The 16,187-nt window shown below is 39.0% G+C and overlaps 1 protein-coding gene across 1 annotated transcript; it reads left to right on the top strand.

Annotated features, from left to right (window-relative positions):
• Nucleotides 1–2,330: 2,330 nt before the first annotated feature.
• Nucleotides 2,331–5,601, top strand: LOC105007499 (N-acetyllactosaminide beta-1,3-N-acetylglucosaminyltransferase 3). Its single transcript, XM_029118559.2, has 2 exons — nucleotides 2,331–2,531; nucleotides 4,164–5,601. The coding sequence occupies exon 2, from the start codon at nucleotides 4,165–4,167 to the stop codon at nucleotides 5,311–5,313; it is 1,149 nt and encodes a 382-aa protein (XP_028974392.1). The 5' UTR covers nucleotides 2,331–2,531; nucleotide 4,164; the 3' UTR covers nucleotides 5,314–5,601.
• Nucleotides 5,602–16,187: the final 10,586 nt, after the last annotated feature.

Below are 16,187 nucleotides of genomic sequence, written 5' to 3' on the forward strand. Positions count from 1 at the left end.
TATGTATATGTATTAATGCGTGTGTATATTTATATGTGTGTATATTATATGTGTGTGTGTATATATATATTTATATATGTTTGTTTGTGTGTGTGTATTTATGTGTGTGTTTGTGTGTGTGGCATGTCCCCATGGCCCACATCAAACGAGCAGCCGTTTGTCAGTCACCTGACCTGACTTAATTACAATTTTACATTGAAGACTGACAAGTGATTGATAACATGTTAAGAGACAGAGAATAAAAAGAGAAAAGGAGAAGCAGAAAAGGCAGTTTTAAAACCAGAAAGACATTGTCGTTAGACTCAACCAACTTTCAGTGTAATATATCATTAAACATTTTATTAGGGCTGTCAAAGTTAAAAAACGTAAAGTAATGCTTTTTTCTTTTGTCATGTGGTTACATTGGGGTTCAGCTGGGGGCCTCTAAACATTATGTTTCCTGATTCGATTAAACTTTATTGTCATTTAACAAGTACAGAACAACGAAATGCAGTTAGCATCTAACCAGAAGTGCAAATAGAAGAGGGCAGAACATTTACAAGTATAATGTATGTTGCAGATGTGACATACAAATGTGCAATGTATAGATGTGCAATGAAGGCAAATGCAGTATAAATGGCCATTCTAAATGTGTATAATGTATATTACAAGTGGGATGGATAGTTCGGTGCTTGCAAATGCAAGTCCAATGGCAACTGTAAATGTGCAATCGAGGCTAATTGAGGTGTAGTATGTGCTGCTGAAATGTAGTGATAGCAGCAATGAGGTTCACGAGGTAGACATGTACATGTAACAACTAAATAACGTCCTTATAATACTTTACAAAGCAGTATCAGAGTCCAGTAGTAGTGCAAAGAGAGTAGTGCCAAAAGGTCCCAGAGAGGCGGAGAGACCCAAGGTTAGTGGTGTCTGAGAGTTCAGCAGGGTTACAGTGGATGGAAAGAAACTGTTCCTGAGCCTGATGGATACTGTGGTAGAAATTCAACTATCAGAACTCTTTCTAAGGCAGGTAAGACAGAACAAATTGCTCTTAAACACAAAGTTTACGGTTTATTGTATGAGCTTCGTAAATAGAGATAGAAAGACAATAAAAGGTCTGTGAGAGTGTCTGAAGAACAGTTCAGAAAACCTTTTTGTATAGGTGAAAAGGTGTGACAACATCTGAGAAGGTGTGACAACATCTCACAAAATAACTGACATTTCATCAAAACAGTAGGGTACATGTTAATCTGGTCTAAACCTGTTAGGCTTATTCCTGTAATCGGACCTAGAACATACCCAAATACAGGTTGTCCACCAGCATTTTACATATACCTCTCGACTCCACTTGTCCACCCATGTATGGTCCCACCCTTACTTAGACACCATTAACATTTCTTACATTCTTCCTACTTGGCAGAATACAGGTTCTTACTACAACCCTATTCCTTTTCATGTGTGGTGGGGTGTTGCATTCCCCCCCCCCCCGGGCGCCGTACGTAACGTGATCCGATTTAAGGGAAGCACAGCTGGCTTTTCTTTTGAGGAAAACAAATAAACCTACGTCGCAATAAAAGTCATGTATTTACTTCATTGATTGTACATGTCTTCAGTGATCACACTTGATTGATTATTGGATGGAAATTATTTTAATCAGTTGTGATGGGTATAGTAACACCATGATATAAAAAACTGTTACGTCATTGGAACATTGTTTCTGAATAAAAATGTATATTACTGAAATTCTTAATTTTAAGACTATAAAAATCTATATTCACCAAATCCTTTCCTTATAGACGTTGATATTAGAAATGATATTTTTGAAATGATATTTTATATTTTTAGTTTGAATCAAATTGTTTTCTAATAACTGTAACTGTTTAACATTGTCGAATGTACAGTGGCTTGAACAGTTGAACAGTGAATTGAGGAAATAAATTGTTAACACAATCATTGTATTCAACCTAGGTTACAATCCCAGCCAAATTGCTTATATATATTATTAAATAAGACCGATTAGATTATACCTGGTGACATTCTGACAGTTCATCATACTGTGGCTTAGGTCTTATTGTTTAATTAAGGCTCATTTTAATATTTCATTTTAAAACTCAGGGTACAGATGATCTTATTATTGACACCAAATTCACATTGTGTAAAATATACCTTTTGAGAAAGTGGCTTAAGCCTTAGAGATTTCAGTTGTAAATTAGCATAGCCTGGCATAGGGATTGCTGTAAATAATATTACAGTGATGTTATTGTTGATAGTATCATATACACAATCACGTTATGTCAGTCAGTGACCTCAGAGAGGCAGAACCTTGTGCCAAGACAATGCATGTACATTGCGTTTCATATATCCTGGTAAGCTGGTAATTTTTTAGACATGTTCATCAGGTTTTCAACGGGACGACAGAGAGATATCTGACTGCAGTCGGTGGATTTTTGAGAGGAGGGATATCTCACTTAAGGCCAATGAAATATTCAGTTAAGGCCATTGAAATATTCAGTTAAGGCCATTGAAGATCAATGAAGTGAAGATTACAGAAGGTGAGATTTGACATTTGTTTATCTATTACTGTATATCTCTCTGCGTACCAAATTGACGATTTTCTCTGTTGTGCAGTACACTAGGATATACAGTAGACTGTCATTCTGGAGTCAATAACTCTGGGAAGGAAATAATACATTAGAAACCATTATAATTTTACCATAAAATTTACGAATTTTATAAGTTAATGAAAATGTACAAAATAGTTTGCTGAAAACAAAATACTGAGCAAAAAGTGTTGGCCACCCAGAACTTATGAATAGTGAACTAAGACATGCTGCATTGCTTTGACTGTGCCAGTTGGGTTGCCTGAATGCAACATCATTAACAGTTGTTATTTCTTGACCATCAAATGGATTAACTAGCATCTGGTATTTGTTTTACACAACCGTAGACTGTTTTCATGAGTCATTGCCCATTAGGAGTACCGACTTCAGAAAGGTCCCATCGGTCACCCATGAAAGTATATGTAATTCCTGCTTTCCATGTTAGATTCAAATTTTAACAAAATATATAGGTGCATTATTTAATAATGCTGTCTGCCTATTTCAATCATACACTGTGTCAGGATATGCTTTATTAACTTTTTCAAATGTTGAGGTATGTTAAGGCACATGCACTTGTAAGCCATCTTGACAGTTTCCAACTGGAGCATTAAATGACAATACCACAATTCCCTGTTTATATCCCTCACTGTGTATAAACCACACCATTCATTTTATAGATTTGTGTGTATACAAACCCAAGTACTAACCGCACACATACAGTGGATATAAAAAGTCTACACACCCCTGTTAAAATGACAGGTTTTTTTGATTGTTAGAAATAGTAGTCAAATAATGTAGAACCTGTATCAAATCGAGGGAGAAGTTTGCTCAAGTTTACTGGAGAATTGCAGCACAGATGTCATTCGGTGAACGTTCCATTATCTTCTCACTGTAATGTTGGTTACAAGCTGTTTTTTACATTGAAGGGTGTGTCTACCTAGCAAAGATCAAGTTTCCAAGACAGTAACCCCCATAGAGCGCAACCTACAGAGAGAAAATCTAAACAGGGAGGTTTCTGTTGTTCTCATTATCTAGGCACATTCCCTTCCAATGAAACGTACATTCACATTGTAATTGTTAATGCTCAGATTCCACACGATGTAAAAGAATGAGACAGATAAATCCTGTCAGAACTTTTTCCACCTTTAATGTGACCTATAAGGTGAACAATTCAATTGAAAAACAAATTTAAATCTTTGAGGGGGAAAAATATTTTAAAAAACTCACAATAACCTGGCTGCATAAGTGTGCACACCCTCTTATAACTGGGGATGTGGCTGTGTTCAGAATTAACCAATCACATTCAAGCTCATTTTAAACAGAAGTCATTACACACCTGCCATCATTTAAAGTGACTCTGATTAATCACAAATAAAGTTCAGCTGTTCTAGTAGGATTTTCCTGACATTTTCTTAGTTGCATCCGGATCTAAGAAAACGTTGCAGTGGAAAGTGGAAAAAGTTCTGACATGATTTATGTCTCATTCTTTTACATCACAAAAACCTGGCATTTTAACAGGGGTGTGTATAAACGGGAAATTATGGTAAATAGGTGACTCACTTTTTACATTTTGTATCTTTACAGAATGAAAGGGATGAGAAGGTCCTCGGATTTGGGTGTGGCGGCAGCTCTACTTGTCATCAGTGCTCTGTTTTTAGTCTTCATTTTTAGTGAAGACGACATACTTCCTGATGAAACCTCAGACAATGTCCAGATACAAAAAAAGGAAACAACCTATCAACACACTCCTCAGACCACAGAGACTGCAGGTGTTTTTACCTGGGACCGTTGTGCACGTAATGAATCTGCGGCCAATGTGTCAGGTTTCTCCTCCCTGCCCGGTCACATCCAAGACTTCCTTTTTTATCGTCACTGCCGCCACTTCCCAATGCTGCTGGATGTACCTAATAAATGTGGAGGCCTGCACAAGTCTGCTGAGGTCTTCCTTCTGCTGGTCATAAAAAGCTCCCCTTTAAATTACGACCGCCGCGAAGTACTACGAAAAACCTGGGCCAAAGAGAGACTGCAGAACGGAGTGTGGATTCGCCGGGTATTCCTATCGGGAACAACAGGTACAGGCTTTGAGAAGCAAAAGCTCAGCCAGCTTCTGAGACTGGAGAACCGTGAGCATAATGACATCTTGCAGTGGGACTTCAATGACACCTTCTTCAACCTCACCCTGAAGCAGATTCTGTTCTTACAGTGGATGGACAAGAACTGCCACCAGGCTCGATTTCTCCTCAACGGAGACGACGATATCTTTGCCAACACAGACAACATGGTGGAATTCCTTCAGAGCCTCAAAGACAACAGTGGAGACAACCACCTTTTTTCAGGTCATTTAATCCAATATGTTGGACCCATTAGAAACGTGCAGAGCAAATATTATATCCCAGTGCAGGTTCATGAGTCAGACTCATATCCCCCTTACTGTGGTGGAGGGGGTTTCCTGCTTTCTGGATATACGGCGATGGTCATTTACCAAATGTCCCATAATATTACCATTTTGCCAATTGATGACGTCTACATGGGAATATGTCTGCAAAAGGCTGGTCTTGGGCCGGAGTCCCATTTCGGGGTCAGGACTGCCGGGTTCCACATACGCTCCCAAAAGGTAGATGCCTACGACCCTTGTTATTACAAGGAACTCATTTTAGTACACCGATTTCAGCCCCATCAGATGTATGTGATGTGGAAGGCTTTACATGAACCAAATTTGAGATGTACACATTAACAAGATTTACTTCAGTTGCATGACACTGTAAAGTGTAGGGCCCTATGTTTTATTTTTTCCCTAATTCCGTTTTTTCTGTTTTAATTTCTGAATACTGGGTTTTATGATTTACTCATGAGAAATGTTATCATGAGAAAGAGTGTCTAATAATTTGAATTAATAAAACGTCAACAGTTCAATAGGATAACAGTAAAATTGAAATGATGCAACAACATCGTTTTTTTTTTTTATCAAGGCAAGTTACAGCCCCTGGAAAAAATTAAGAGACCACTGCACCTTTTTCTTTCCTTTCTAAAAAAGTCATGAAGGTTTTGAGTGAGGAACCGAAAGGCTAAAATTAAGGTGCAGTGGTCTCTTAATTTTTTCCGGAGATGTATATTTCACTACATTGGCCCATCGTTTGTAATATAAGTATCACAGTTTGCATGCCGATAATTCACATTGCAGAATGTAGGCTATTTCAACGGTAAATTAATAGGCTGTTCATATCTTGTTCGAACACAGGTGAGTTTGACCTGAGGCTGCTGTCATTTCTGGCCAACTCTTCTGCCTGTAGGCTATGCAACGCTTCACTAGAAACTGCTATAGCTTTCTTAGCTTTTCTAAGGGGATATACACAGAATTAATTATCTTCTTGAATCTGCTGATGTGCTTGCATTAGTAAAGGTTGTTTGAAGAGGCATGCTCTGGATAACATGATGATTTTTCCTTGTTTACATCCAGAAGAGGACAGTTCACCCCTCTGAGTCTGGGTCCTCTCTAGGTTTCGTCCTAAAATTCGGCCTTCTTAGGGAGTTTTTCCTAGCTACTGAAATTCAACACCACTGTGGTTTGCTCCTTGGGGTATCATACAAAGTCGACATCCGCGGTTCCGCGGACAGTGCTCATTTGCATAAATATTCAGAAAAATAGAATCGCCATAATCGTCCGATTCCAATGGTATATTATTTGTAAAATTTTCACAAGGCAACGCCATTGAACATGCATCTTAGAAAGGCTAATGTGTAGACAAGAATAGGGATTACAAGGGTGTACATCACTATATATGATGTTTTGAACCATAATACATCGTTTGTATTATAAATATGATATAAAAATAAATATTTAGTCCACATAGTATGGGGGTGTTCTTGAGTTTTTGGGAAGAAGTTGGTAATTTTTCTGAGTTTATAAAATATATAATATATAAGTCCAAACGTAACTAGCGATCTAGTGCGTCATTACACCCAGGGTTATTATCTTTCATTTTATAGTGTTTTATTTCTAGGTAGAAGAACCAAATTTTTTGGGGGTGCCTATATTTTTTACCTTCTATTATTTCATTATTTCATTATTTTCAACCCAATTACAGTGTAATTTGATAGTAAAGGCATGAAAGTATGAGGAAATACCATTGACACAAAACTTCATAATGCTTTCAAAAAAGAATCTTGATGCTGAATGGCAGAAATTTTTTCCGATTTTTTTTTTTTGCCTTTCAAACAGATGAGTTTTATAAATAGTGACCCAGAAGTCTGTTTTTATGTGTTTTTATTGTAGCCAGAGGGGTTGTTATTACCAGGATACATCATAATAGGTTGTATCTGTTACAGAAATGAATCTAGGACCCAAAATGTCCAAGTAGTGAAATCCGGCCGAAATCCCCATAGGGTACCAAGGGCCGGGTGTCTCTGAAAAGCACTTTGTGACAACTGCTGTTGTCAATCAATGTATATTTACTGACACAATAAAAAAAGGTTTTGTGATTTTTTTTTGCCAGCGGTTTAGACATAAATGGCTGTGTGTTGAGTTATTTTGAGGAGACAGCAAATGTACACTGTTATACAAGCTGTACACTCACTACTTTACATTGCAGCAAAGTGTCATTTCTTCAGTGTTGTCACATGAAAAGATATAATATAATATTTGCATAAATGTGAGGAGTGTACTCACTTTTGTGAGATACTGTATATATTATTAAATAAACCGGATTAGATTATACTTGGTGACATTCTCACAGTTTATCCTACTGTGTCTTATTGTTTAATTAAGGGTCCTTTTAATATTTCATTTTAAAACTAAGGGTACAGTTGATCTATCAGTCTACTAATTATTGTACTGGGGATGTTACGCGCTCCTCTTGGGGGAGGGGACCATGACACCCCATCATACAGAAGGGCTCTGCCAGGTGGCTGAGCTGGGAGGGTCATGGGGGTGAACATTGACGGACAACTGAATTACCGTTCAAACAAGGTTTATTTCTGAACCCAAATAGGGTAAGGTGGGACAAGGGGCTGAGTGGGACCAAAGCAAAGAAACCATAAGTTAAATAACCCCTGCCTACTGTACCTAGTCTGCAGAGAACCACTAACCTCCCTGGCTAAAATAAATACAGGGAGTGAGCCGCTCAGGTCTTCCCTGGGGTATATAGACAGAGGTTCTCTATGGGTATATGTATGGCCAAGGACCTCTTGCCGAAACACTTCCAAAGTGCTTTCCCTTATCCCCTGGGACAAACAAGGAACAATCAAAAGACTGACAAATAATGAGACAAATCTAGAAGCTTAACAACTGGACATAACCAAAACAATACACAGCAGGCCTCCAAATGACCAGACACAAAGTATTGGTATACATACGCACATGAAGCACGACTGCTTGACTGTGGGATGAGTGGACAGTGTCACGGGGGAGAAGCTGGACTGTAGGTTGGATGGACATTTTCACCAGGGAGGAGAAGCTGGGATTGTGGGTTGAGTGGACAATGTCACAATATGTACAGTTGGGCTTATAGGTTTACATATCCTGGCAGGAATTGTGACATTTTGGCATTGATTTTGAAAATATGACTGATCATATCTTATTTAGGGATAGTGATCATATGTAGCCATTCATTATCACATAGTTGTTTGGCTTCTTTTTAAATCATAATGATAACAGAAATCACCCAAATGGCCCTGATCAAAAGTTCACATACCCTTGAATGTTAGTGTCTGTGTATAAATAGTAGGGGTGGAGCCAAACCCGAATACGGTATTCGGAAAGGCACAAATAACGTGGTTTTTACAAATACTTATTTCAAACAAATACTTAATATTTGTTTGAAAATCTTTGTATTTGGGAACAAGAAAACCGTTACATCAAAAAGCTGCGTTCTCTCATGAGACCGCAGTACATGCCCAGATGAGTGAGTGACGTTCAGTCGGGGGAATAAAAGCGGTAACTGACACAGGCTGCTCCACACATCTCCATTCTCCACACAGCAACAGAGAGCGCTCGGTATTTTATTAGTTGTTGGTTAACCATGGATAAGTTGGCTGTTATGTTATTTTCTTTTCAATGTCGTTCCTTATTACATGTTCATTCTGTCGGTTCAGCGTCCTCCAACAAGGACGGGTGGTGGTGGGGTTCATAATGTTCACAAATGGTATTTATTATTTGTTGGTTTAACCATGGATGAGGTAATGGCTGTTATGTTATTTTCTTTTCAATGACGTTCCTTGTTACATGTTCATTGCTGGATTTATGGAAAAATATCAACCAATATTTCCATATCCATAATTATTATAATAGATTTAATTAAAGAATACTTACACTATAATGTAAATTAGAAGTGTAACGCAAAAGAAACCTGGAATTTTTACACCTATTTTGAATTTTACTCAAATACAAATACTTTTTCCACCTTAACAAATACAGATACAAATACTGGCTGCTTTGCACACCCCTAATAAATAGTCAATTAGTTTATTAGCTCTCACGTGGATGCACTGAGCAGGCTAGATACTGAGCCATGGGAAGCAGAAAAGAACTGTCAAAAGACCTGCGTAACAAGGTAATGGAACTTAAGACAGAAAAGGATATGAAAAGATATCCAAAGCCTTGCAAATGCCAGTCAGTACTGTTCAATCACTTAAGATGTGGCAAATTCAGGGATCTGTGATGGCAATTCCATCGATCAGAACTCTTTAATGAGGAAGTACAGAGACAAAATTCTCTTGGCACAATTTAACAGTTTATTAATTATTTGCAAATAAAAGGGGTGTGGTAAGTTGTTGCCCATCTGTCCTCTGTCAATAAAACACATGCCCTTTGTTCTATCACGTCCTGGGCTTCAAACAAAGAACAAGCTCTCCTTCATCCATAGGTAACTTCTTCAATTCTAAGAGTTCCAACCGAACCCAGACAGACATTAGATGCCCTGATGAGTTACACAGATGCGCAGATTAATGAGTACCTTTATAACCAGCTGATACCAGTCAATGATTCGCCCTAGGCAAATACCTTATCCCCCACATTCCTAATTTGAATAAGGGACTCTCAGTCCTTTAATCAGTGAGAATACATTCGTTAGAGAAAAGTCCACAACAGATCTCTTGATACCAACCCAAGGTCAGGTAGACCGAGAAAGATTTCAGCCAAAACTGCAAGAACAATTACAAAGAAAAACCCACAGGTAACCTCAGGAGAAATAAAGGCTGCTCTGGAAAAAGATGTTGTGGTTGTTTCAAGGAGCACAATACAACAATACTTGAACAAAAATGAGCTGGATGGTCAAGTTGCCAGAAAGAAGCCTTTACTGTGCCAATGCCACAAAAAAGCCTGGTTACAATATGCCCGACAACACCTTGATACGCCTCACAGCTTCTGGTACACTGCAATTTGGAGTGTTGGGACCAAAATAGAGCTTTATGGTCACAACCATAAGCGCTATGTTTGGAGAGGGGTCAACAAGGCCTCTAGTGAACAGAATACCATCCTCACAGCAAAGTATGGTGGTTCACTGATGTTTGGGGGAGTAGCTCTAAAGGCACAGGGAAACAAAGGAATGAAAAGACAATACACATCAGCACCACAGATTGCAACACCCATCAAGAATTTATCATCTGAAACATATAAAGCACCTGTTAAGCAGACAAATAGGCCCAGATTCATAGATAAAGTAGACAGCCGTCTACAAATACAAAATATGATTGGCAACATAAAACAAAACATACACGGTCTGCCCCACATGTTGATAGGTGATGAGTAAGAGGGCCTGTAATGACATTCTGACTCATTTCCTTAGACCTATTCATAAAGACCAATAAATGTTTCACTTACCAGGTTGTCTCTGCTCAGCCAATTCAGCCGTGTTGTAATGTCATCTTATCCATTTATTAGTACCTTGCACGCCATAGAACGAAGTAAAATCCCCAACATGTGAACTAACTATATACAAATCTAGGTCCCGTTCGAAAACTGCATCTTCCTCTACTTTATGTTGGCAAACTTGCGAGCCACTTTGGATTTGCCAGTGTCAATGTTGCGCTCAGTACAAAGCAAAGTGAGGTTGGATAGTCATTGATGCATGCCTGTACATGGATGAGTTTCAGGCGGCTGAAACTTTGCTCTGCACAGGCGCTGCTGATGGGGATGGTTTTTAAATTATATTTAGAATCGTTAGATTTGGATCAGTGCCATTAGCAATGAGGAATGGTAGGACTGTATCCGTGTTGAGATCCTTGGCTAACTCAGAATACTTTGTGTGGAGAGGAACTCATCTACAACTTCCTCCAGCTTGGAAATGTGGCTTCAGATTAGGCCGTCTTTGCCTTAGTATTGTTATGGTGTTTTATCTGGCGCAGGGCTTTAAAAATAGTGGGAAGTCTATGTACAACCGCTTCTGTGGACAGTTTCCTGGAGGAGCATCGTTCCCTCTAACAATGTTTTCCTGTTCCACCTCAAGTATTTTTAACCTTGGAAGGTTACAACGCCTCTGAAGGGTACAATAGAATTTCCACTTTCTTGCATTTTCATTGGATTGTTTGCCAAACAACCAACAACAAAAGCAAAATTCTTGATAAATCAAAAATCTAATTTTGACCTGTGAATGCTGCTTCAATTCTTTTTAAATTCAGATGTTGGCTTCCGGCTCTTTGGCAGAATAATAATGGACCAGGGGAAATCAGGGGCAGAAGCGTTCCTTGTTTATTCAAAAAATCTTTCCTAGATGTCCAGCCCTCTTTCCATCACTCTCTCTCGTCTTGTTCTTTCCAAATGTCTTTGTCTTAAACAGCACATTTATATTAGACCAAACCAAAAGTGTACACCAAAGTGTATTCTATATCCTAACCTTATAGGTCCTGGTATTGTGTCCCCTCTTGTGTTCTTGCCTCCACACACATACACTAATTGTCTGGGGCCACTCAATTATTGATACCAGGTGCTTGCTATACGATACCTCGTATTCATCTATAATTCAGATTGTGCATTATGACAATGTAGATGTGTAGCGTGTACATCGAAATGTTCCGCGTCTACATTCAAAACCCAGTACTTTCTGTCGGGGAAGGGGGGTTGCTAAGCCCTGAATGTATTGTGATCCTAGCGACGCCTCTGAAGGGTACCATAGGATTTCCAAAGCATTAGATAAACCATGGAATACAGTGAAGACAGTAATCATCAAGTGGAGAAAATATGGCACAACAGAGACTGGACGTCCCTCCAAAATTGGTGAAAAGACGAGAAGACAAGACGAAAAGAAAGCTTTTGAAAGTTTTTGCGCAGTAGAAGCACAACACTCCATTCACACGAGGACTGTAGTGGAGCCCTTGGAATCTTTTGAACCACCTCTTTTGAAAACAAAGTGTCTTATTTGACAGCTTCTGTGTAGTGATAAGGCTTGTGTTTGGCTGGTATGATTTATCTGCCTCTGTGGTGACCTGCTCTGACATCTCCCTAACCACTTCAGGGCTAGGTGTATCCTTGGCAATGACTACATTCTGCTCGTCTTCCTAGAGTATATCAACATAATACAGAAAAATAACCAAAAACTGTTTTGTATTATACAGACTGTGGTTCAAGTTTTTTGAATGATTGCAACTTCACATGGGAAGGTCCCTTACCACCATCAGACATATTTGCACTGGTGGACACAACATCTGTTTGATTCTGCTGGAATAAACAGGAAATGTCCTGCCTTCAGCCATTTCATTTAGTTAAGATATTGCGTGATGTGTGCCTTCCGTAAAAAGAGCTACTACACAGACCTCTGTATTTCAATGTGTAGCTGATGTGATTTACATTTTGCCAGTACTGTACTCGAATTTCACAACCTCACCTCCCAAGCACCACAACTCTCTGGCCTGACAATACTGGTCAACTCAACCACCTTCTGGTTCTGCTAATAAATATGAACATTCAAGATATGGGCTACACAGTATAACATACATTTTGTTTAAGTTATCCACTTTTATATACTACTGCTATGCAACAACATTTCACCTCAGTTCCACAGTATACCTTTTCTCCCTGGCAGTCTGACCCTGCTGTGACAGGCACCCCTATCACAGTGACCGTGATCCTGCTAAAATGCAGTAAAGAATGACACAAACAGCTTGATTTAGATTGACGACAGCAGAACCTGATAGCAATGTTTGATCTATAAGGTCCACATTAGGTTGAAATGTCAAATGCAGCTACCTATGTAGCATGCAACTTCATGAGATCAACTATTAACCAAGATAGTTTCTACCTATATCTTTTAACATTGCTCAAAGCTATCTTGCGGTCTCACTTTGTCTTTGCATAAAATAAAATAAACGCCCGTATGGCCAACCTAGGTCGCTTCTTGTCTGGTGAAAGCTGTTAGTGAACAGTGTTAATGTTAGACTTTGCTAACTAGAATACAAAACGTTAGCAAGGTAGTTAATATGTATTTCCCAACTGACACTAATATATAACGTTGGCCTAACGTTACACCACTATTAACATGGTTGCCGGTTTTATAACTATTTGACAGATTAGCTAATTATCTAGCTAATTTATAATTTATGGGAATGTAGTAAACTGGGTAATGCCAGCTAGATTACCAAACATTTATGAGCTAGAGAACATAGACTCCAGCTACAACCGTACCCTCCACTCCTCTAACTGTAACCAGCAACGTGCATGAACATTCCAGCAGCTACCTCAAAGCAAAGTGCCGCTGCGTGGTCCTAAAGCCAGTCAGTGTCGGTTTACGCAATTGCTTACGGTCCTGCCTCCACACCGTCCTACAGCACAGAGTTCGAGCATCTCTGATATTAGAGTTCTGTTGATAAAAAGTGAGGGGGACAAAATACAATTTTCAAAAAGTGGGTGGGTCCCACCTATATATAATGAAACCTACGCCACTGCTTTGTATAAATGAGTATGTTTATAGACGAATACACTTGAAACATATATAGCCCAACAGAAAACTGCACATTACAAGTGTCTCCCACGCGAACAAACAGCGATTTATTTTCTATACTAAAATGCGTAAAACGTAATATTTTTTTTGCTGTCTTAAGGACACAAATAAATAACTTTTTCTTCAACTTAGACTTGTGAAATGAAGAATACATTAACAACGGAGTGAAGGGCAAACATCTCAACAAGCAATTAAGTCGCAACAGTGGAAAATAGAGCGTGTGCACATTCACGAGAAGGAAATAATCTACTCGCCCAATTTGGTAGCGTCATGCTGGCAACGTTAGATTCCGTAGCAACAATAAGACTTCCGGTTTTCGGATTTTGCCTTCAAAATAAAAGTCAGAGGTAAAACGCGATATTAATCATAATATTAAATGTATCTATTTTGGCGCTTTCCTTAGTGTATATTGTAAAGATATATATAATAAATGGAATACCTAAAAAACATTTTTAATCATTAAAGAGAAATGCTGTTTAAATAGTACTTTAAAAAGGGTGAATAATATTCTAAGGTGGAGCGAATTGAGAAATGGATTAAACTATTGTTGTGAAAATGTCATATTTTTTAAAAGAACTGATGATTCCTGGATGATGTAATTCCTGTTAATTTGCTGGTGAACATTACTTATATATGGGCTTGTTGTGCTAAATTCAGCAACATTATACTTTCCACCTTCTCCCCTATTGCAACACTATAATATACTGTACACAGGATACATATTGCATCATAGAGCAAAAACTATACTATAGGCCACTGTGAATGTTTTGTAGGAAATGTTCAGAAGAGTGTCTACCAACCACACCTATTTTTCCACACCCTCTTCAGCCACCAAGGCAAAACCCTATAATATACTGTACATGGGATACATATCGCCAGAGACTAAAAGTGGCGAAACCTACTGTCAAACTGCTTAGGAAATGGTCCCCACAAGCCATAGACACATTACAGGACTGTTTGGATTCCACGGTATGGAGTAACTTCTGGTCTAATGGTCAGGATATTAACATCTTTACTGATACCGTTACATCCTATATTTAATTCTGTGAGAGTGTTTGTATGCCTACAAGAGCTGTTTATGTCTTTAATAACAGTAAGCCCTGGTTTAATAATGCAGTGAGAGTGCTATGCAAGAAAAAACAGGCTGCTTTTAGGAGTGGTGATATGGTACAATACAAACTACTGAAATATGAATTTCAGCAAGCTGTGTTGAAATCCAAGGCCTCCTATTAAGTTAAGCTTGAAAATAAACTATATGCAAATGACATCAAAGGTGTCTGGCGTGGGCTGCAGGACATTACTGATTATAAGATTAAACACCATGTTCCAGTAAATGACCCCTCTCTGCCTGGGAGGCTTAATGACTTCTTCTGTTGTTTTGACAGTGGAAGTCACCAGCCCCCCCCCCCCCCTTGTTATAGAGAGCTGGGTGACCCTCCACTCACTATTTCTGAGCATGATGTAAGAATCTTGCTCCGTCAGCAGAACATCAGGAAGGCGGCGGGGAATGACAGCATAACGACTGCTACTTGAAGACACTGTGCAGATCAATTAACATCTGTCCTTACTTTTATGTTCAACTGGTCTCTGCAAATTGGTATTGTGCCTGCTTGTTTTAAATATGCTGTGATCATACCAGTTCCAAAGAAAAGTGGAATCTTGGGTCTTAATGATTATAGGTCTGTGGCCTTGACCTCTGTCATTATGAAAGTGTTTGAGCGTCTGATATGTAAACACCTGTCTAGTATTTAATTTGACCCTCACCAATTTGCTTATAGAGCTAATAGGAGTGTTGACGATGCAGTTTCACTCTGCTTGCACTCTATCCTTCAACATCTGGAGTTAAGATCTACATATGTACGTGTCCTCTTTGTGGATTTTAGCTCTGCGTTCAGCACCATTGTCCCTGTAAAGTTGATTCACACTCTACAGGAGCTAGGTGTTAGAACATCACTTTGAAAATGGATTTTCAACTTTCTATGTGATAGGAAGCAAGTGGTTAAAAGGGGTGATTTTGTCTCACAGTCAAAAAGCTTGAACACAGGCGCCCCTCAGGGCTGCGTTCTTTCCCCACTACTGTATTCTTTATACACACAATTCTGTCAATCACACACCAGTTCAGTTTTGTTGTTTAAGTTTGCTGATGATACCTCTGTAGTTGGTCTTATTACTAACGAAGATGAGTCTGACTACCGCAGAGAAGTGGAGGGGTTGGTGAAAGGGTGCGAAAGTTTTAACTTGATACTTAACATTCCTAAAACCAAGGAACTGGTAGTGGATTTTAGAAGGACCCCTAGTCCCCTCCCTACGCTCTCCATTAATGGGGTGGAGGTGGAGAGGGTCACTTCATTCCAGTTCCTTGGGATTACAATCCAGGAATCTTTATCATGGGAGCTCAACACTAATATTAAGATCAGTAAAGCTCACCAGCGACTCCACTTTCTGTGGCAGCTCAAAAAGTTTAGAGTCAGTCGAGTTGCCATGACCCACTTTTACAGGTCAACCATTGAAAGCGTGCTTACTTTTTCCATGCTTGTCTGGTACGGTCACACAACCGCTCAGGACAAAATCAGGATGGAAAGAGTGGTACGCAGAGCATAAAAAATCATAGGTTGTAGCCTGCCTTCACTTTCTTCACTTTTTTCCACCAGAATAATCAGGAAGGCTAAAAACATCATAA

The sequence above is a fragment of the Esox lucius genome, chromosome 14 (genome assembly GCF_011004845.1).
Source record: "Esox lucius isolate fEsoLuc1 chromosome 14, fEsoLuc1.pri, whole genome shotgun sequence".
Taxonomy (NCBI): Eukaryota; Metazoa; Chordata; class Actinopteri; order Esociformes; family Esocidae; genus Esox; species Esox lucius.

Excerpts from the sequence above, each read along its gene's own strand:
- LOC105007499 (XM_029118559.2), top strand. The coding sequence starts at position 4,165 with ATGAAAGGGATGAGAAGGTCCTCGGATTTGGGTGTGGCGGCAGCTCTA.